At 43.8% G+C, this 23,420-nt stretch overlaps 1 protein-coding gene across 4 annotated transcripts in view; it reads left to right on the plus strand.

The window, feature by feature from the left end:
* The first annotated feature begins 2,745 nt into the window (after positions 1-2,745).
* Positions 2,746-23,420, plus strand: part of DOCK8 (dedicator of cytokinesis 8) — a 172,753-nt gene continuing 152,078 nt past the window's right edge. For all 4 annotated transcript variants that reach the window (XM_063455068.1, XM_063455070.1, XM_063455069.1 and 1 more), the window contains exon 1: positions 2,746-2,909. Coding sequence is in view for 1 of the 4 variants with exons in the window: in XM_063455069.1 (XP_063311139.1) it covers positions 2,857-2,909 (53 nt within the window). In the remaining 3 variants the exon portion in view is untranslated. The remainder of the gene's footprint in view (positions 2,910-23,420) is intronic.

Raw genomic sequence — 23,420 nt, forward strand, 5'->3', positions numbered from 1 at the left:
GACTGCGGGAGGAGAGGTCTGTAATGAGATTGGGGTGAGGGAGAAGAGGGTCAAAGAAGTGGTAGGAAGTTCCCTTTAAACCCAAGACATGCTGTATTAACTAGCCCTTGCACCGCACAACATTGAAACACTGCACCCGCAGACATACCCCCACATCGATGGGTCAGTTAATTCAAGAATGGTGCATTAAGGTGGGATAGTCACATATTATGTAAATGGAGATATTATTTCTCTCTCAGTATTACATGGGACTTAGGGTTAACAATGAAATTAGGTCAAAATTAAGCCCTGGAACATTTAAGAACCCCACTCAGAACTCCAGCCCCTGTTATCTCACATACAAATGCCACTGTGATATCATTTTGTTCAATTTTTTTTCAGAATGTAAAGTGACATTGGATTAAGTGACTCCTATGATGAACGTCCAGCTCTGAACTGGGTACACCCCACTGGCTTCAAGCAGGCAACAGGTCCTGTTACTTCCTGGTTTGGTTAGCTTATTTGCACTGAGTTCGAGAGGCAGCACCTGACACGGTAACCTCAGAGGAGCTCCCTCATTACATGAGGTGCTTGGTGGCCTACATCCTACCACCTACTCCAGCTAAAAAATTAACCCTGGACGGGATCTACCATCTCCCTAAATCCAACAAGGCTATGGCGTCGGCGGTACAAGATGTCATAGTATGCTGCTCACTCTCCCAAGACAGTAGACTAATTTGGTCAGCGCTATAGGGCAAGACAAAATTATGTCTTTGAAGGCTCAAGCCTCACCTTCTATCAGGACCTCACATGGTCCACCTTACAATGGTGGCAATCCCTCCACCCACTCACTAGTCAACTGAGAACAGCTGGAATTGAGTACCAGTGGATGTTTCCCAGGCTCTCCTAGTGGTCACCCATGAAGGGACAGTTCACAAGATATCTTCACTTGCTGAACCTCCTACCCGCCTCACACCCTCGGGCCTCCCTACCCCTACAATTGCTAATGACAGGCGACCAAGCGCCCACGTCTTGGACCCTTCCCAAGTTGTGCCATTTCTTCCTAGTGCCGGCCCTACCTCCCACCTGGGGACTTGAATTCCTTATGGGGTGTATACCCGTTTGCAGATTATTTTGTTCTTTAGTTAGCTCTTATTGTTTCCATGTTATGTTAAGTTCATTTTATAATTTAGGCGACCTCAGAGGTACCACCATTCCCCAATCTCTAGCTCCTGGTACTCAGAGTTTGAGAGGCAGCAATTGCCCAGAACACCTGCCTTGCAAAGACTTTTCATTGAGCTGCATTGGGCAGTCTGTAATTGAACAGTCACAGAAAGTCTGGTCGAGGTTAGAAAAGGGGGTTTCAAAGGCTTCTGACAGGAGATCTACAGTTTTTGCAAACCACTTTAACCCCTTAAGGACCAAACTTCTGGAATAAAAGGGAATCATGACATGTCACACATGTCATGTGTCCTTAAGGGGATAAAGGGATTCTCCAGGCACCCAGACCACTTCTGCCCATTGGAGTAGTCTGGATGCCAACTCTTAACCCTGCAAGTGTAATTATTGCAGTTTTCATAAACTGCAATATTTACCTTGCAGGGTTAAGCCTACTAGAGGAACATCCGTGTTCTTAGAACACGAAAAGTATTTTAAAACGACGCTGGACGGATGTGAGGACCTCCAGCGTCGCCGAAATCCCCATAGGAAAGCATTGCCACGCATGTGCATTAGGTCTCCCTTGCCGGCTGATGTCGGCGGGGGAGACGAGTAGGCGGAGCCTGACCAGCGCCGAGGGACATCGGCGCTGGACTCTGATAAATATGTTTTCCTGGCACTGGAGAATCCCTTTAAATATACCTTCAATGATAAAATGCATATAGCATGTATGTGTTCATTGGGGGGTATATCGCCTAAATAGTGATTTATTATTTTCTGTATTTGGGCAGTAGAGTGTCACAAAGTAAGTTTTCATTTCACATTCTTTTATTTCAAGTCAAATGAGCCGAATGTCAGAGCTAAAACAACTTGTGTCACTGTCCAAATACATATGGGCTGTCTTGAATATAGTGACTCATATTATCATGTTGCTTTTATTGTGCATTTTGCAGAAGTAAGACTAAACTGCTTCAAAAAGGAGAAGCAACACCCTGCACTTTGCATGACAAATATATCCGGAATATTGTGAGACGTTAACTATTTATATGCCAAGGTTATGTTGAATGTACTGAGAAGGTATTAAAAAGTATCTTGTTAGAAGGATCAAAGCATATATACAGTATTAACTAATAAATACATCTTGGAATGGAGCAGTGGTGTATTTCAAAGAGAAATTGGAGCAGCTTAACCTCCTGTCAGCCTGGAGTCACATTACAACAAGATTATTCCTAATACCAAGGCAATATGTAAAGTGAACTCAAGTTTGAACCAGGACCATAGAACTAGGGGGCAGGGAGAGGACTTGTATTTGTAGAGCCAAATAGAATCTTGATAACAGTAACTCGTCCTCTTGCCCAGTGAACAACTTTCATTTACCTTTACCAATGCTAGTATGCAATGGCTGATACTAGCTACAATTAGATTGCATTGCACCATTGAAGAGATGTAGATCCTTCTTGGTGCTTGAGGGAGGTAAAAACCTCCAGTTAAGAAATGAACTCGCCCTGAACATTGTGAAATGAACCCAGGCTTTGAGCTGCAGCTGAGCTGTGGGATATCCCTCCTCCCCCATCATTGATGCAGGGTCAGGGAGGAGAAATACGGAAGTGTGTGCTCTCCTAGTTTACAAAGTGACAGTTTCATGACAGCCCATGGCATGAGACAGCGCTGTATGGGCTGCTGATTGCCCTTTGCTGGCAGCCACTGAACTGGACTATCATGGCTTCCCTATCCAGCGCAGAGAGGAGAGCATTCGCTTTGAAACTCAACAGGTAAGCAAGCACTGGATTCTCACCTGGGGATACAATGTTATTATATGGGGAAGAGATATTAGTACATTGCTTTATACTAAGCCTGTCTGTGCAATAATAAACTCAGTGCAGTAGGAGTGGGAGATTGTTAAATCCACATTAACTTGCCACATGTGCAAACTCACTTCACGTATATTTAATCATTACCTTGCACACTTAGACACTGCATTTATATGTGTAATTATACTATATTCATATTTCTCATGTGTGCATACAAATCTACTGCCAATTAAGTGAAAGGCTTTCTCTCTCTCGAGAACTGTGTGCACTCCTCTTTTGTGTGTATTTTTTTGTGTATAAACTAAGTAGATCTACTAGGCAATTTTATTTCATTTATCTACTTTTCCCCTAAAAGGTAAATATGTTGATTGATGGTGTGCTGAGCTAAACTGTATTTTTACATATTAAAATTGTATTTTATTTTATTAGACCGGATGTATATCATATGTGAAGGTATTAGTTGAGACTTGTTTTGCTATTTTTTTTAAATTGAATATATTATCTAAAATATAACCCTTTAGGGATTGTTTCAATTTTGCAAAACTGCTTGAATACAAATTATTATAAAGATAAAAATGAACATGTTTGTCCTCTCCAGCATCCTAAATATCTGTCTGGGGCAAATATAATTCTTCACTCTGATGAAAAGTACAAGAATTGGTGTAACACCAGCAGGTGTGTCATGGCACTAGATTAGAAACTAAGACAGGACAGTATGGCAGAGATTGGCACATACATTGGGTAGATTTACAGGCAGGAAGGAAAAGGTTAGTTAGCAAAGGTAGGGGAGCACTAGCATACTTAGCTTTGCCAAGGCCTTCCTTCTGTAGAAGTAGAACTCTTTTTATTGTGTGTGTGTGTGTGTATGTGTATATATATATATATATATATATATATATATATATATATATATATATTTGTAAAAAAAAAAAAAAAATTTAAGCACATATGAAAATGTGCTTTATATATCTTAATCATGGTGGTCTATTGTAATGTCCCCATAAAACAGTGTATGAGTTTATAGTCTAATAAAATTGTATTATTAAGATTCAGCTTTAAGATGGGTTTTGGTTCCATTCTATCAATTTTGAGTGCTGCAACTGATCTAACACTGTATTATCACACAGGGCATAGTATGGGCACTGACTGTAAATGATTTAGTGAGCAGTAATTCACAAGGTTCCTTGTTAAATTCCCCATGCAAAGCATTTCTGCATGACTGCCTTAGGTCACATTGATCGCATACTATGCTGGTTATAAAATAATTTAAAAATGAATAGCCCCCAGCACACATTTTCGAAGTTCAAGTTATTGCAAAACTACAATTATTATTAATGTTGTTATAATTAATAGTGAACACTCTTCTAGTCAAACATTTTCAAACTATAGTTAAAATGTTTCAAACAGGTTGTTTTTCATATATATTATGTGCAATATGAATCTATGTCAAACAAACACTGTTTTTTATCCATGTGTCCATTCTGTCTCCCCTGTGTATAGAATGTTACGCATGAGTGTTTCTGAATTAAAGAAACCAGGCCATCACACAATGAGGTTTTTTATGCCAACCAATTCAGATGAAAATGGTTTCAATTTTAATCCTAATAGTTTGCATAGTATTGCAGATTAGGGCAATACACGTTGTGTGCTTTTGGCTCTTTCAATCCTTCAGTAACCATATTCTACCATGCAATTGCAGGCATTGGCAACTGGTGTTATGAAAAGTATTCTTATATATAAAAATTGCAGTTTAAAGCAGTAAGTGTAGCGGAGTAAGAAGTGGGCCATGAACCAAGGATCTACCTCTGATAGGGAACTTCCTTCTATAATGGGTGCTTTCCTCATCATTAGGCAGTATTCTCCTTGGCAGGTGGTGTCTGACTATATCGCATATTATCCTAGTAGTTGCAATTGTAAAGACAACTGCATGTTCCCAAACACAATTTTCTTTACATTGACGCAAAAAACAAGAGGATGAAGTAATGTGAAACACAAAGGAAATAGGTTGTGAAACTAGGTAGTGGTGTATATTATCCACAAATTCCACATTGCCCATTTCCTGTTCTGTCTTATGAAATCTCACAGGGCACACATACAGTTTTCAGTGTGGTCACAAAAAAGAAAAGAAATGGAGATTGCAATGATGCAATGTAAGACTTAGCAATAAAGGGACCCTGTCATGACAGTTATGAATGAGTCATATTTTATAGTGCGTCTACTTTAATCTATATATTGTGCTAGCCAAAGATATATTACATACAAAAGCTGTACCCAAGCTGCCCAGCACTAGAAAGGCATATACCCTGTATAAGTTAACAAAACTATGACGCATCAAAGTTATGGAATGTTATTGAAAGCCTTACAGTATCCCTGTGAACATTTTCCAAACACTTGTGGTCCATGGGTACTGCACTTTTGAAGAATTAAGACCCCATTACTATGTAAATTAAACTAGAAGTGATGGTAGTTGTTAAAACACACCTAAAATCAATGTTAAATGATATATGCTTACAAATGCAGTTGCTGTTGCCCTAAATAAGTGGGGTGACTCTAAGCACATAAACCACAGTGAAATATATAGGACTTGCACAGAAGTTCAATCTAGACAGCATAGCTACGATGTTATCGAATGCTACGATCTTTACCTACCTCCAGGCCTACCTCCTTTTCCTATATATCTAAATTGGAAGTTCCCATTTTACAACAGATTTATTCATATTGTACATTTTTTTTTGAGGAAATTCATTGGCGTGAGAGTGCCAACTGAATCCAAAGATGTGCAGAATTGATGTCACTGATATAGAATTAGGAATTTCTGCATTAGTGTTGGACTGGAGGCACTCCGTTGGCCTAGATAGGTGTCAAACAGTTTGGAAATGGAGCCAGAGGACACCTGCTGTTATGATCACTATAGCATGTTATAGTGGTTATGGTGCCAACACCGCCCCTTTTAATTAAGAAAAAATATTAAAACAAACATAAAGTAAATTGTAATGTAAAAATACGCTGATATTTTAAAAATACTCTTGCTCTAGTAGCCTACACAGCCAGCTGAGCTTGCAGCAAGTGAAAAAGTAACACAATACCACTTTATAAAAACTGCAATAATTACACTTGCAGGGTTAAGGGTGGTGGTGGGAGTTGGCACCCAGACAACTCAAATGGGCAGAAGTGGTCTGGGTGTTTGGAGTGTCCCTTTAATTCACTGTGCATTCACTTAGAATTTCTGTCAATTCATTACAATACCTTTTTATGTAACAATTTGGTCTATATTTGCAGTCACATACTAGCCTCTTGTGAGAGGAAACTGAACCTTTGCTAGCAAGATACAATGCCATTGTTTCAGCAATAGCAAATAATGTATTATTATGTGGATGAGTTGAGGGGGCCTGTCAATGAGAAATACCATAGCATATTTTTCTCTGAAACCTCAAACTGTTGTGTCTGGGCTTGCCCTAGCTTGGATGCTTTTCTAGATTCAGGTGGAATGTGAATGGTCTGCTAGAAAGATTCCCGTTTAGGCATGCGCTGTTGACTTAGCTTCGAAGAATTTTTTTTAAATTTTATTTTTTTAACAATCACATATTCCTTTATCTGTATACACAAAAATGGAATATACATTACTAGCAATGGAAAATGGTTTTACTCACTAAATGTGAATATAAAATTGTTGGTAAAAAATGGTCTCATTGGAATAAAATCTCCACTTAACCTACTCATAGCTATGAACTGTTTAGCAAAACAAAAACAAAAAAGCAAATCATAGAAGTATACTATTCTTTAATCTAGTTCATGTTTATTTTCTCTAGTATGGTAGTATAAATCAAGGAATGCAGAAATGGTTTATTTGCCCAAAGAGGAACTGTTAAAGTGAACCTGTTATAACCGGTTTTAATGTTTCTTTGTACAGCACTGCAGAATATGTTGGTGCCTACAATAACGAAAAGTATGATTCTTTAGTAGTCTTGCTTGAGATTGAGCCTTCTATTCTATAGGTTAATGTTGATTATTTAACTGAAGCAATAACATCCAGCTTTATAGGAGTGATGCTGCAGTTATGACTAACAATTATTTCACAAATTACTGGCTTCATTTTGATGTTATATATCTTTACGGGAAGAGGAAGGCTAGTGAGTATCTTTACTAAGCAGGGAATTGTAGTGTATTGAAATCTGAATTGCAAAATGCAGGCTAAAATAGTCGAGCTGTGTTGGAGCAGAGTTGGTGCATTTTTCAAATGAACAATATTGGCCTAAATTTTGCAATTCAGTATTGAATGCACTACAATTAACTGTTTAGTGAATAAACTTTGATATTTTTAAATCTCTTGCCACAATACATGCTTTATTATATACTAGTAACATGTGCGTGTGTTATACTGTAATGTGGTTTTATGCTCAGGCATGAATGTTGCCAAGTAAACAAAACAGTACAAATTGACACATGCAACTTGTGGTGGGTACAGGAAGGTGCATAGCCACATGGCTCTTTCTCAAATATTCCAACTTTTAGTGGGGTAGCAAAGTTATGAATTTGAATGTTTTATTTTAATTATACAGTAAAATAGTACTTGGTTTATTCATGGAAGAAAGCATGTCGTCATGCCAGGTTCACTTTAGAATATTACAGCTCATAAAGTAAATTTATAATGTATTATACATTTCTATGCTTTGGGAGCATAATGTTAGTACTCACCTGCTTTTTATTTTATTTTATTTTTTTACACACTACTCTTAGGGTTGCCACCTGGCCGGTATTTTTCTACTATTTGAGGCTGCCTAGCCAGTGCTGGTATTGCAGTGATACCGGCAATAAAAATGTCAGTCTCCGTGTAAACAGAGATTATTCTGCAATACAGAGCCGGTCAGTAGGGGTCACTGTGTGTGTGGAGAGAGGGAGGGATAGGAAGTTACAGCATCTCCCTCCCTGCCCCTCTCTACTCATTGATCCACGGGGAGCAGCTACACAGCACAGAGAGTCCAGACAGCAGCTCCCAGCCTGCAGAGACCGCCTACAGCTCAGGTAAGGCAGCAGGGAGACATGGGGATAGTGAGACTCTAGGGGACACTGGGAGACATAGGGACACCTGGGAACACTGAGACACTAGGGGGCACTGGGATACCTGGGGGCACTGGGATACCTGGGGGCACTGGGATACCTGGGGGCACTGGGATACCTGGGGGCACTGGGATACCTGGGGGCACTGGGATACCTGGGGGCACTGGGATACCTGGGGGCACTGGGATACACTAGGATACACTGGGAGGCATAGGGACACTGGGAGGCATAGGGACACTGGGAGGCATAGGGACACTGGGAGGCATAGGGACACTGGGAGGCATAGGGACACTGGGAGGCATAGGGACACTGGGAGGCATAGGGACACCTGGGAGGCATAGGGACACCTGGGGACACTGGGACACCTGGGGACACTGGGACTCTAGTGGACACTGGGACTCTAGTGGACACTGGGACTCTAGGGGACACTGGGACTCTAGGGGACACTGGGACTCTAGGGGACACTGAGAGACATGGGGACACTTGCGGACTCTAGGGGGCACTGAGACACTAGGGGGCACTGGGAGACATAGGACACTAGGGGACATGCATTCATGCCAGGCTGTCCTTTAAATTCTTTGGGCATACATGTTCGCCCTTTTCGGCAGTTCTGGTTACGTGAATCGCGTCAGTGGCCCACCCTTTTACCCCGCCCATTGACTTTCTGCTTCACTGGACACTGCTGTTTCGGGGGTTTGAATTTACTTGAAAGGTGAAAGCATGAGATTAGCATAAAGTATGTGTATGTGTTTTCTCATAGCTGCATCCTATGAGTTTCCCTCCAGCACTATCTCCATCAGATACATGACGCTTGGGAGGTATGATTGTTTTAGTGTTTTTGGTCAACAAAGATTTTGTAATTAGGCCCGTCATAATTGTCAGCACCAGGCCCACTGGGCTCTTAATCTGGCCCTGGCTGCAGTACCCATTGCAAGTAGTACAAGTCAAACCATTTTGGAATGACCGGGAGCTTTCTGTCTGATTTAAGCCTGGCAGAAGCTCCTAAGCAAGACAATGGGTTGCTGCACAGGCTACGTTTGTGCTACTTTTTTGCCATGTTCGTAGAGGGAGGAAATGTGTAGGGAGCTTATAAGGTGTTGCTGCATATAGGAAACTAAGGGAAACATCAAATATATTCCGTATGATTCACAGACCACAGAATATATATAAAAATTGACAAAAAAAATTATTGTAGTTATGCCACAGAAATTATTTATATGTGTGTGCACACAGGGTGGGATAAGACATATGCCATCAGTGTATGCAGATGGTTGATAGTAAAGGAGTTAAAAATGCGTATAAAGTAGGTTTTTAGTGGCCTATAATAATCAAGGAGAAGAGGGAAGCGAGATTAGACAGACAATGGGGGACATTTAAATATTTAAAGAACTTGTTTTGTATTTAGATATGGGTGTTCCTATTTGAGCATACTGGTTCTTATCTGCAGTCACAGTAAATGTTGACATGACACTGTTTTCATTTTGAAAAGATATGTTTTACGATTGAAAGCTTTGAAGCATGCTTTTTACATGGTAACCTGTTTCCTTTTTACTGAATTTTCTAGTGTAGTCAAAGATATTGGTATACGCTGCCAGCACAGGTGCAGGTACAAGTGTATCCCTTACTAATTCTACATTCTCTATGAGCAATTTGATTTTAGTTTGTTTTAAACTGAACCTATCATGAACAGTTTGCTGTAACTTACAACATCTCTTATGATTATAAAATTCATCCCAATGCTGAATGAAATATTTACTCTTGCAGCGCCCCTGGCACCACAATTATGCACGGTACATCCCTCTCTTATGTGAATGGGCATTATTGTAAACACTTACCTGGGCAAGAGTCAAAATAGCATCATATGGAAAACCATTATAGGCAGCCCAGTAGATACAGCTTACCTGATTACCAACTCTGAGGGCTGTATTATAAAGGCAGATGTTATTACAAATAATGCAAATAATAATGCAAAACATGATGATTGTTTTACTGATCCTTTAAGCATTTGTGTGCACATTTTTCTATTTAAAAGGGCACTCTAAGCACTGTAATAACTACTGCCCGCTGTAATGCATATAATTAGTGATGTACCGAACTGTCCGCCGGCGGACAGTTCCCGGCGAAATTAGCTTGTTCGCGTTCGCCGCTGCGGGCGGACACATGCGCAGTTCGATCCGCCCCCTATTCGTCATCATTGAGTAAACTTTGACCCTGTGCCTCTCGGTCAGCAGACACATTCCAGCCAATCAGCAGCACTCCCTCCCTTCCACACCCTCCAACCTCCCTCCCAGCATCCATTTTCGATTCATTCGGAAGATGCATGCTTAGTGAGAGGAGGGAAAGTTTAGCTGCTGCTGATTACATAGGGAAATTGATAGCTAGGCTAGGGTATTCAGTGTCCACTACAATCCTGACGGACTCATCTGATCTCTGCTGTAAGGACAGCACCCCAAAAAGCCCTTTTTAGGGCTAGAACATCAGGCTGCTTTTTTTTTTTTTTTTTTCCTTTCCTGTGTAATGTAATTGCAGGTGCCTGCCTGCCAGCCTGTGTGTCAGGCTCACAGCATATACTGTGCCCACTTGCCCAGTGCCACCACTCATATCTGTTTTAACAATCGGTTAAGCTTTACATTTAAAATAAATAATTTTTTTTCACTGTAATAGAAGAGCAGTTAGTTGTCTGCAAGCATCTGGGTGTCAGGCCTACTTCAGCGTGTGCCCTGCACAACCCTGCCAGCGTGCTTTGACAGTTGCCAATCATATCTGCTGTCTCTTTAGCGTGCTTTTACAAAGAAAAAAGGTTTCCAGTGTAAGCTAATAGCAGCCAGTCAGTGTCCTTCAAGCGGCTCTGTCAGGCCTTCCTTCAGCGTGTGCCCTGCACAACCCTGCCAGCGTACTTTGACAGTTGCCAATCATATCTGGTGTCTCTATAGCGTGCTTTTACAAAGAAAAAAGGTTTCCAGTGTAAGCTAAAAGCAGCCAGTCAGTGTCCTTCAAGCGGCTCTGTCAGGCCTTCCTTCAGCGTGTGCCCTGCACAACCCTGCCAGCGTGCTTTGACAGTTGCCAATCATATCTGGTGTCTCTTTAGCGTGCTTTTACAAAGAAAAACGGTTTCCAGTGTAAGCTAATAGCAGCCAGTCAGTGTCCTTCAAGCGGCTCTGTCAGGCCTTCCTTCAGCGTGTGCCCTGCACAACCCTGCCAGCGTGCTTTGACAGTTGCCAATCATATCTTGTGTCTCTTTAGCGTGCTTTTACAAAGAAAAAAAGGTTTCCAGTGTAAGCTAATAGCAGCCAGTCAGTGTCCTTCAAGCGGCTCTGTCAGGCCTTCCTTCAGCGTGTGCCCTGCACAACCCTGCCAGCGTGCTTTGACAGTTGCCACTCATATCTGGTGTCTCTATAGCATGCTTTTAAAACCAAAACTTTGTTTCCACTGTAATAGAAGAGCAGTTGCCTGCCTGCCAGCTTCTGTGTGAGTTTCACAGTGGATACTGTGCCCTCTTGCCCAGTGCCACCACTCATATCTGTTTTTACACTAGCTTAAGCTTTAGATTTAAAATAAATATTTTTTTCCACTGTAATAGAAGAGCAGTTAGTTGTCTGCAAGCGTCTGGGTGTCAGGCCTACTTCAGCGTGTGCTCTGCAGCACTGTTCCAGTGCACATTGGCAATCATATCTGGTGTCTCTATAGCGTGCTTTTAAAAACAAAATTTGTTTTTCACTGTTATAGATTGAATAGCAGTTACTTGTCTTCAAGCGGGTGTCTCAGGCCTACAGTGTGTGCTCTGCAGAACTGTTACAGTTCACATTGCCAATCATATCTGGTCTCACAGTAGCTTGCACGCATAGTACCACTAATCCCCAAAAAAATGACAGGCAGAGGCAGGCCACCCCGCAGGGGCCGTCGTGGTCGTGGTGCTGTGATTCCCTTTTGCCCTAGAATAATGCCCAGTTTTCAGAAGCCACGTACCCTGAACTTGAAAAGTTCTGAGGACATAGTTGACTGGCTAACACAGGACACCCAATCTTGTACAGCCTCCGCTCGGAACCTTGACGCACCATCCTCCTCCAGCTTAGCTTCAGGCACCTCTCAAGATAGCACTCACCCGCCTGCCGCCACCACCAAAACTAGCACCACAGCCGCTTTACTTGGTATGTCAGAGGAGTTATTCACACACCCGTTTGAAGAAATGAGTGATGCGCAACCATTATTGCTAGAGGATGTAGATAACAGGGATATGTCTCAGGCAGGCAGCATTAAACACATGGAGGTACGGTGTGATGATGATGATGTTGTACCCGCTGCTGCTTCCTTTTCTGAATTGTCTGATACAAGCGAAGCGGTTGATGATGACGATGCGTCCATGGATGTCACGTGGGTGCCCGCTCGGCAAGAAGAAGAACAGGGCGAAAGTTCAGATGGGGAGACAGAGAAGAGGAGGAGGAGACGAGTTGGAAGCAGGGGGGGGTCGTCGCAAGGAGCTAGTGGCACAGTCAGACAGCATGCATCGGCACCCGGGGTCAGCCCGACAGCACGCCAATCAACGCATGCTGTGTCCACCACCAGAATGCCGTCATTGCAGAGCTCAGCAGTGTGGCATTTTTTTTTGTGTGTCTGCCTCTGACAACAGCGATGCCATTTGCAACCTGTGCCAAAGGAAACTGAGTCGTGGGAGGTCCAACACCCACCTAGGTACAACTGCTTTGCGTAGGCACATGATCTCACATCACAAACGCCTATGGGATCAACACATGAGTACAAGCAGCACGCCTACTCTAAGCCGCCATCCTCCTCCTGGTCCAGCATCTTCAGCCACGTCAACCACTGCTGTCCTTCTTGCCCCCTCTCAACCATCCGCCACTCCGTCTCCCGCCTTGAGCAGTTCCCGCTCATCTGCCCACAGTCATGTGTCTGTCAAGGACATGTTTGAGCGTAAGAAGCCAATGTCACCAAGTCACCCCCTTGCCCAGCGTCTGACAGCTGGCTTGTCCGAACTATTAGCCCGCCAGCATTTACCATACAATCTGGTTGAGTCTGAGGCGTTCAAAAAATTTGTAGCTATTGGGACACCGCAGTGGAAGGTACCCGGCCGGAATTTCTTTTCACAAAAGGCAATCCCCAACTTGTACTCGATTGTGCAAAAGGAAGTCATGGCATGTCTGGCACACAGTGTTGGGGCAAGGGTCCATCTGACCACTGATACCTGGTCTGCAAATCATGGTCAGGGCAGGTATATCACCTACACTGCGCATTGGGTAAACCTGCTGACGGCTGACAAGCAAGGAATGCGTGGCATTGCAGAGGAGTTGGTGACACCGCCACGAATTGCAGGCAGTCCTGCTGCCACCTCCTCTACTCCTCCTACTCCATCCTTTTCCATAACCTCCTCGGCTGAGTCCTCTTGTGCCGCTGCTTCTTGCTCCACATCAACGGCACCCCCCCAGCTCCCCAGATACTATTCCACATCCCGGATACGGCAGTGTCACGCCGTCTTGGGTTTGACTTGCTTGAAAGCAGAGAGTCACACCGGACAAGCACTCCTGTCCGCCCTGAACGCACAGGTGGAAAAGTGGCTGACTCCGCAGCAACTGGATATCGGCAAAGTGGTGTGTGACAACGGAAAAAATTTGATAGCGGCATTGAAGTTGGGCAAGTTGACACATGTGCCGTGCGTGGCACATGTGTGTAATCTGATCGTACAACGCTTTGTGCATAAGTACACAGGCTTACAGGACGTCCTGAAACAGGCCAGGAAGGTGTGTGGCCATTTCAGGCGTTCCTACACGGCCATGGCTCACTTTGCCGATATCCAGCGGCGAAACAACATGCCAGTGAGGCGCTTGATTTGCGACAGCCCTACACGTTGGAATTCAACACTCCTAATGTTCGACCGCCTGCTCCAACAAGAAAAAGCTGTTAATGAATATTTGTATGACCGGGGTGCTAGGACAGCCTCTGGGGAGCTGGGAATTTTTTTGCCACGTTACTGGACGCTCATGCGCAATGCCTGTAGGCTCATGCGTCCTTTTGAGGAGGTGACAAACCTAGTCAGTCGCACCGAAGGCACCATCAGCGACATCATACCATTTGTTTTCTTCATGGAGCGTGCCCTGCGAAGAGTGCTGGATCAGGCTGTAGATGAGCGTGAAGAGGAAGAGGAAGAGTTGTGGTCACCATCACCACCAGAAACAGCCTTATCAGCATCGCTTGCTGGACCTGCGGCAAAACTGGAAGAGGATTGTGAGGAAGAGGAGTCAGAGGAGGATTGTAGCTTTGAGGAGGAGGAGGAGGAGCAAGACCAAACACAACAGGCATCCCAGGGTGCTCGTTGTCACCTATCTGGTACCCGTGGTGTTGTACGTGGCTGGGGGGAAGAACATACCTTCAATGACATCAGTGAGGAGGAGGAACGGGAAATGAGTAGCTCGGCATCCAACCTTGTGCAAATGGGGTCTTTCATGCTGTCCTGCCTGTTGAGGGACCCTCGTATAAAAAGGCTGAAGGAGAACGACCTGTACTGGGTGTCCACGCTACTAGACCCCCGGTATAAGCAGAAAGTGGCGGAAATGTTACCCAATTACAACAAGTCGGAAAGGATGCAGCATTTGCAAAATAAATTAAAAAGTATGCTTTACACAGCGTATAAGGGTGATGTCACAGCACAACGGGAATCTAACAGGGGGAGAGGTGGAAGTCATCCTCCTCCTCCCACGACCACGCCGGCAAGGACAGGACGCTTTAAAGACGTGTTGTTGATGGAGGACATGCGGACCTTTTTAAGTCCTATGCATCGCCACAGCCCTTCGGGATCCACCCTCAGAGAGCGACTCGACCGACAGGTAGCAGACTACCTCGCCTTAACTGCAGATATCGACACTCTGAGGAGCGATGAACCACTTGACTACTGGGTGTGCAGGCTTGACCTGTGGCCTGAGCTATCCCAATTTTCGATAGAACTTCTGGCCTGCCCCGCTTCAAGTGTCCTGTCAGAAAGGACCTTCAGTGCAGCAGGAGGTATTGTCACTGAGAAGAGAAGTCGCCTAGGTCAAAAAAGTCTAGATTACCTCACCTTTATTAAGATGAATGAGGGATGGATCCCGAAGGGACTGACACTGGGCGATACATTCGATTAAAAAAGGCCTGATGAGATGAGCTGCCTTGGGCTAAAAATTGTCCACACGCTGCTATATTTTAGCTCTGAATGACGTTTGACTTGCGTGACTTATCCGCCACCAACTAGGGTTCAAGCCGCCATGTTTTAGGGCACTTTCTGCCTGTGAAACAAACATCAATTTTTCTGGACGCTGCTACAGCAGCGGCTGCAACAATACCAAATTTTTCAGGCATGTGTACATGCCTAATTTTTAGGTCCACTGGTGCAAGTGGACTGATTACAATTACAGGGCCTCTAAAGAGTCCTGTATTGTTATTTGTCGTCACTACCTTCCCGCGTCGGGAGTTGGTCATTTGCGCCCCTGCTGCCTTACTTGCATGTGGTAGCTGTTTGTCAGGGATTTGTCAATCCATATCTGCCAAGTGACCCTATGTAGGGGTAACAGTCCCTATTCTGCTCTGTGTCAGTGTGTATCATGGTCTCTGTGGACAAGGAACAGTCTCTATTCTGCTCTGTGTCAGTGTGTATCTGGGGTTTTGAGGACAGGTGTCAATCCATATCTGCCAAGTGACCCTATGTATATCTGCTGTCAGTACACAGGAAAAGTTTAAATATTTCTTGTTCTACGTTCTCTGCAACTCCACGCACCGACTCATCCAATACGTGAAGATCTGGGGTTTCTCTGACTCAGTAGTGTATCAAACAGAGTCTGCACTGTGGTAACACGGACATCTTCAGGACATAACTCAACTATTTGCAGATAGGCAGTCTGCAGCTTCTCTTTCACCTGTTCTCTTCTTTCTCTTATGCGTATTCTTGTCTATATGCAGGTGGTCTCTTGCCTTTCTTTTAACCAATTCGTTCCTTCCATATGGTTTCAAAAGATCTATGGCATCATTACTTTCAACGCAAATAACGTCATCATAGTTAGTCTCCTCATTATTCACCGGGAAGAGAGTGTTTGCACTGACTACCCACAGCATGCTCTTGCCATTGCCTACTCCACCTTCAACGACAGGGTGCAAGTCCCAAGGAGAAGGATCATTCACTTTATTATCTGTCTTTATTTCACAAGTAGTGCCTGGAACATCCTCATGGGTCACAAGATGTAAATCTGGACTAATGTCAACCCCAGGGTCTGGAAAATCTAAAGAGTCCTGTATTGTTATTTGTCGTCACTACCTTCCCGCGTCGGGAAGATTTCTTGCACAGGGCGCCCAAAGGCCCAAGGCTGGCCCTGTGCATGGGTCAGTGGCTCTGCACCAGACTTCCCTCCAATTGATCAAAGTTAAAGGATTTCAAGTGGACTGATTACAATCACAGGGCCTCTAAAGAGTCCTGTATTGTTATTTGTCGTCACTACCTTCCCGCGTCGGGAGTGGGTCATTTGCGCCCCTGCTGCCTTCCTTGCATGTGGTAGCTGTTTGTCAGGGATTTGTCAATCCATATCTGCCAAGTGACCCTATGTAGGGGGAACAGTCCCTATTCTGCTCTGTGTCATTGTGTATCATGGTCTCTGTGGACAAGGAACAGTCTCTATTCTGCTCTGTGTCAGTGTGTATCAGGGGTTTTGAGGACAGGTGTCAATCCATATCTGCCAAGTGACCCTATGTAGGAGGAACAGTCTCTATTCTGCTCTGTGTCAGTGTGTATCAGGGATCATTAGGACAGGTGTCAATCCATATCTGCCAAGTGACCCTATGTAGGAGGAACAGTCCCTATTCTGCTCTGTGTCAGTGTGTATCAGGGATCATTAGGATAGGTGTCAATCCATATCTGCCAAGTGACCCTATGTAGGGGGAACAGTCTCTATTCTGCTCTGTGTCAGTGTGTATCAGGGATCATTAGGACAGGTGTCAATCCATATCTGCCAAGTGACCCTATGTAGGAGGAACAGTCTCTATTCTGCTCTGTGTCAGTGTGTATCAGGGATCATTAGGATAGGTGTCAATCCATATCTGCCAAGTGACCCTATGTAGGAGGAACAGTCCCTATTCTGCTCTGTGTCAGTGTGTATCAGGGATCATTAGGACAGGTGTCAATCCATATCTGCCAAGTGACCCTATGTAGGAGGAACAGTCCCTATTCTGCTCTGTGTCAGTGTGTATCAGGGATCATTAGGATAGGTGTCAATCCATATCTGCCAAGTGACCCTATGTAGGGGGAACAGTCTCTATTCTGCTCTGTGTCAGTGTGTATCAGGGATCATTAGGATAGGTGTCAATCCATATCTGCCAAGTGACCCTATGTAGGAGGAACAGTCCCTATTCTGCTCTGTGTCAGTGTGTATCAGGGATCATTAGGATAGGTGTCAATCCATATCTGCCAAGTGACCCTATGTAGGGGGAACAGTCCCTATTCTGCTCTGTGTCAGTGTGTATCATGGTCTCTGTGGACAAGGAACAGTCTCTATTCTGCTCTGTGTCAGTGTGTATCAGGGGTTTTGAGGACAGGTGTCAATCCATATCTGCCAAGTGACCCTATGTAGGGGGAACAGTCTCTATTCTGCTCTGTGTCAGTGTGTATCAGGGGTTTTGAGGACAGGTGTCAATCCATATCTGCCAAGTGACCCTATGTAGGAGGAACAGTCTCTATTCTGCTCTGTGTCAGTGTGTATCAGGGCTGGGCTTTGAGGACAGGTGTCAATGTTAGGTGATGTCTGCCCTTTATGGATTAAAAGCAGACTCTGCATCAACTGTGCAATTTTCCATGGGAGTTTTGCCATGGATCCCCCTCTGGCATGCCACAGTCCAGGTGTTAGTCCCCTTGAAACAACTTTTCCATCACTATTGTGGCCAGAAAGAGTCCCTGTTGTTTTTAAAATTTGCCTGCCCATTGAAGTCAATGGCGGTGCGCGGTTCGCCGGTTCGCGAACATTTGCGGAAGTTCGCGTTCGCCGTTCGCGAACCGAAAATTCCGGGTTCGCGACAACACTACATATAATGCCAGCATGCTCCTGGCTCTTACCCCTGGCTCTGTATCCCATTTTGAGCAATATTACACATACAAGGTTCCAACACGTGCCATGACCTGGCCCTTTGCTCTGGCAGAAGTGATAATTTTGCATTAACGATATCAGTTCTGTTCATATTTGGGTGACTGTCATGGCCTGAGATTGTTACCTGATGTTACTAGCTGATAAATGCAATCCAAGAGGGATTAAATTGATATTGCTAATATCCCAATGCTGAGGAAGGTGACAGGTCGAAATCAATGTGATACAAAACAGGGGGACAACTCCAAGGGCATGCTGGCACCATAACACTACAGTATTGTGGTTGTTATTGCACTTTAAATACAATAAGTCAGCCAGTGCATAAGCACGACAGCTTAATGTTTTAGGAAATTTCACCAGCATGATTAATCAGCATGAAGCAAAGATTAAGCAAGTGTGCTCACACCATTCAAGTCAATCTTTTTTTTTTCTTGCAGGAGCTTAGTTGTGAGTATGCATGTGTATCAGTTCTTGTCCTTGCACTGAGGCTCCAAGCCCAACTATTGTAAGTGAAGAACACTGACTTAAAGGGACACTATTGTCCCCAGAACAACTTCAGTTTAATGTATTTGTTCTGGTGAGTATAGTCAGTCCCTGCAGGCCTTTTAATGTAAACACTGCCCTTCAAGAGAAAAGACAGTGTTTACATTACTGCCTACAAACACCTCTAGTGCTGCATATTCACATTATGCTGCACTGATGTTCATTGATTCAATGCATCTCTAAGGAGTTGCTGATGCAGGTAATTTTAATGCAGGTATTTCTTAATGACCTCTCATGACAGCTGCACATATAAATAATTGCATGGGTGCTTGTGTGGCTGTACAAATGGTGATGTCATTCTGATGATGTCAAGAGGTTGTTTATTCAAAACAAAAATGTTGCAATGTGTAAAAAAACAACAGCTGTAGTTGATGAAATGAGAGATGTGACTTTTCCAACATCCATAACAGAACTTGGAAAGCAAGTTCAGGCAGAGTAACATTTCTAAAGGCTCTTTTCGAAGGCAAATGTGAAGAAAATTATATTTTTATATATACACACAAAACAATAGTAAATCTGGCACTCAATCCTGAAAAAAATAAACAAAAGAACTTACACCAAGGTGCTGCTCTGCTCTGAGTATATAGAATGTGTCAAAGATGAGAGCACTCAATGGATTTCCAAGTCAAAATAGTGTATTCAAAATGTTGCCAATGTGGATCAACGTTTCGAATATTGGCAACACTTTGAATACACTATTTTGACTTGGAAATCCATTGAGTGCTCTCATCTTTGATATAGTGTCAAAGATGAGAGCACTCAATGGATTTCCAAGTCAAAATAGCACTCAATGGATTTCCAAGTCAAAATAGTGTATTCAAAGTGTTGCCAATGGTCGAAACGTTGATCCACATTGGCAAAATAGTGTATTCAAAATGTTGCCAATGTGGATCAACGTTTCGACCATTGGCAACACTTTGAATACACTATTTTGACTTGGAAATCCATTGAGTGCTCTCATCTTTGACACATTCTATATACTCAGAGCAGAGCAGCACCTTGGTGTAAGTTCTTTTGTTTATTTTTTTCAGGATTGAGTGCCAGATTTACTATTGTTTTGTGTGTATATATAAAAATATAATTTTCTTCACATTTGCCTTCGAAAAGAGCCTTTAGAAATGTTACTCTGCCTGAACTTGCTTTCCAAGTTCTGTTATGGATGTTGGAAAAGTCACATCTCTCATTTCATCAACTACAGCTGTTGTTTTTTACACATTGCAACATTTTTGTTTTCAATAAACATATATATATATATATATATATATATATATATATATATATATGTGTGTGTGTGTGTGTATAAACACAGATTAAAGCAGTTAAAGATTTGGGAATCACCCACTGTTTTCAACTGCTGTCTAATTTCAATCTTTCTCCTGTAATTGAGAGAGCCTTTAGAGAGAGACCGTGTTAGTCATTAAAGCCCACATGCTTCCTGACAAGCAAAAATAATCAGGGACCATTGGGGCAGAAGGTATTAGGACTACACAATTTGGGTGGGCATTGTTCACCAGATGTATGAGTGAGCTGATTTTGAAACAAAGCCTCTGAATGACTGAGACTCTTACCTGGATTTCAGTACTATAGTACACATCATTGTGATATGTTGAAACAATTAAATTGGCTAACTCTCGAATCCAGATGTACTCTTCATCTTTCTTGTCTGGTTCATAATCACATCTTTGGAAAGCTTCTACAGTACCTGGGCAGTATGGTCGCTCCTATCATGGGACGTGATGATGCAAAATGAGATGTGCTTATTTAGTTACGATAACAGAATTTCAACCAGATTTGCGATTTATTAAATATGTGTATGAAAATCTCAACCTACGAATAGTTTCCAAATATGCAGGACACTTTCACTTTAGCATATTAGTGCTGAGCAGAAAGACTACAGACATTCTACAGAACCAGGTTACATGTAAAATCATTTATAAACCGTCTGGCAGCTTACTGTGGGACAGCACTTGGTGAGTCCTGCACATTTGAATTCGATTTCAGTTCTAAACTTGTAATGAAAAGGTATGAAATATGTTTGTCTTGTTTAATTGCTCTCCATTTTACATTTACATTAAATGGATACTCCAGACCTCTAAAGTACTTCAGTTTGCTTGCTAAATTAAGAGGAGGTCCCCCCTGTCCCAATTTATAAAATTGTCTATTTAAAAAAAGACCACAGTTTTATGAATTGATTTATGAATGCCCCCAGCCATCAATTATAATTCAAGTGGAAGGGAGAACTTCTACAGGGATACACTAGTCAGGATTTCCCTAGGGCTGGACCATTTTTATGGTATTCCCTGCATCAATCTAGAAGGCTTTCCCTAACTCTTCAATCATTTTAAATGAAAAGAAAAACCCACCACTTCAGGAGTGCATAATAAAGGGACACTTTAGTCACCAGAACCGTTACAGCTTGAAGTAGTGGTTTTGGTGCCTGTAGCATGTCCCTGTAGTCTTTATTTTTCATTTTTGGTGCTTGATATTTTAGTTTCACATACAGGTGTGCATGTAAGTGCTCCAAAAATATTTAGATACAATTCCGTTTAAGTTTTGCACCAATTTTGGGTCAAGCAATAACATTCAGAAATAACATCAACATATTAAACTTTAAATGATGCGCTGTCTAGATGTGTCAGTATGTTTTGTATACCCTTGTGTTTAGGGTGAAGCCTTATGTTTGGTGTCAGCACCTGCGGGTTGTGGGTCTGCTGATATTAGCGCTCCGTGTGTGCGGTGGTGTGTTGGCATGATTATGGTGTCTGTGTTGCGGTAAAACCGTGTTCGTTTGTCTAGTTCTTCAAGTTGTGCTGAGTGGGGGAATCTGTCGCAGGTGGTGCTTTTGCATTGATTGATCACCCCTAACCAAGGGGGCAGCGGGGGGAGGAGGGGTGTTGGGTTTCTTGACGCCAAGTGTTTGGGCACAGTTTGTGCTGGTTCTGGTGGTGGTGAAAAAAAAAATGAATAACCAACTAAAACGTAAAGTAAACATTAAAGTCATATCATGGAAGGTATGCTACTATTATGTTGGTAAGGCTCGTGGTGTCAATTCACACCTTTCACGGCACCGGGTGTTGTGATCCGCTGTGTCCCGGTTCAAACGGGGTGGTGTTCTCAGGGTCCCAGGCCCTCGTCTGAGGTCTGTTCCATGTCGCGTTCGTGGGGTTAGACAGTCCCAGGGTGTCTAGGAGGGGTGTTGCTTCCTCCACTGAAGTTAGAACATGTGTGGTTCCTTTATGGGTTATCTCCAAAGTTCCGTTAGCGCCCCACCTGTAAGCTATATTTGCTGAACGTATTTGTGTGGTGAGCGGTCCTTAGGTTTTGTGCCACAAGAGGGTAGCTTTTGATAGGTCCTGGAAGAATGTTAATGAGGAGTTCTTAAATAGCAGTGGTGTCTTGCCTTTCAGCCCCGCCATTATGTGTAGTTTGTCTTGTACAGTGACACATCTGAGGATAACATCTCTGGCTGGTGGTGTTTTTAGGTGTGGGGCGCTAGGTAAGCGATACACTCCGTCAATTAGGATTTTCTTTACGAGTGAGTGTGGCAGCACAGTAGTCAGCAGGCACCTGACATAGTGCGGCAGCTCGTCGCCAGAGATCGTCATGGGTATGCCCCGGATTTTGATATGGGAGCGGCGCTGTTGGTCTTCAATGGTTGACATTTTAATTGCCAGGTAGGTATGTTGTTGCTGTATTTGTTTGATGGTGTCTTCCATTTGATTCATGTGAGTGTGGACTTTCACTACTACTTCTTCCGTGGCTCTCACCCTTTCTGCGACTGTGTGTAGTTCAGTCTTGAGGATGGCTGAGTCAGCTGCCAGGAGTTTGTGGATCGCTGCTAGAAGGATTTTGAGGTCTCGTTTGGTGGTTGGGGCTGAGTCATCTGTGGACTCCAGTGGTGGTGTCTGTGGCTCTTGTGAATGCCCTGGGGAGCCAGGTCTGTGCAGTGTTGTAGTGTGTGCACTCATCTGCTGCAGTGCCTGGGTGTGCTCCTGAGAATCAGAGCCCTGGTTTGCCTGGATTTGCGGCCTTGCAGGTGGTGGAGTCAGGGGGAGCTCAGAGGGGACAGGATCTGGTTGTTTCATGTTGGGTGCCTTGTCCGGCTGTCGTATCTGAGACAAGCCAGATAGATTGGGGCTCTGTTGAGCTGTATTGGGTGCCTGGGTGAGGTCCGGCCTTTCTGCCATGGCAGCTGGCTTAGAGTTAGTAGGCCGTTGTAACATAGCCCCTATGTCCCTGTCCCCAGGTGTACGTTGTGGTTTTTGAGAACGGCGCCCCATGGCTGGTGTGTGAGCAGGGACGATTGGTTGTTCCCACAGATAGTTGTTTTTCCCGAGCTCCGTCGGGTGTCCGCACAGGATTTCCGCGAGGCCGGGGATCAATGGCGTTTGGTAGGCCCCGTTCTTGCGTCTCCTTTTCTGCAGTCGTTGCGGCTGGAAGAAAGGCATCGGGTGGTGCGGTTAACTGTGCCGGTGCCCGTTTGGTAAGTGGCAAGGCTGGATGGGTGCTGGAAAGTTTGATATTGCTTGGATTAAGTTAGAGTTGGGAGCTAAGCGATATGGCGTCCGCACGGGTCTAGTAGCAGGCTCCGCCCCCCCTGCAGTCTTTTTAATGTAACACTGCCTGTTAAAGAAAAGCAGTGTTTACATTGTTGCCTAGGAACACCTCTTGCTGCATTCACTAAGATGGCCACTAGAGGTGCTTTCTAGTCCAGCTCTTCACTGTGAGCAGCACTGCCATTCAGTCTATCCACGCTCTGCATAAA

The sequence above is a fragment of the Pelobates fuscus genome, chromosome 5 (assembly GCF_036172605.1).
Source record: "Pelobates fuscus isolate aPelFus1 chromosome 5, aPelFus1.pri, whole genome shotgun sequence".
Classification (NCBI taxonomy): Eukaryota; Metazoa; Chordata; class Amphibia; order Anura; family Pelobatidae; genus Pelobates; species Pelobates fuscus.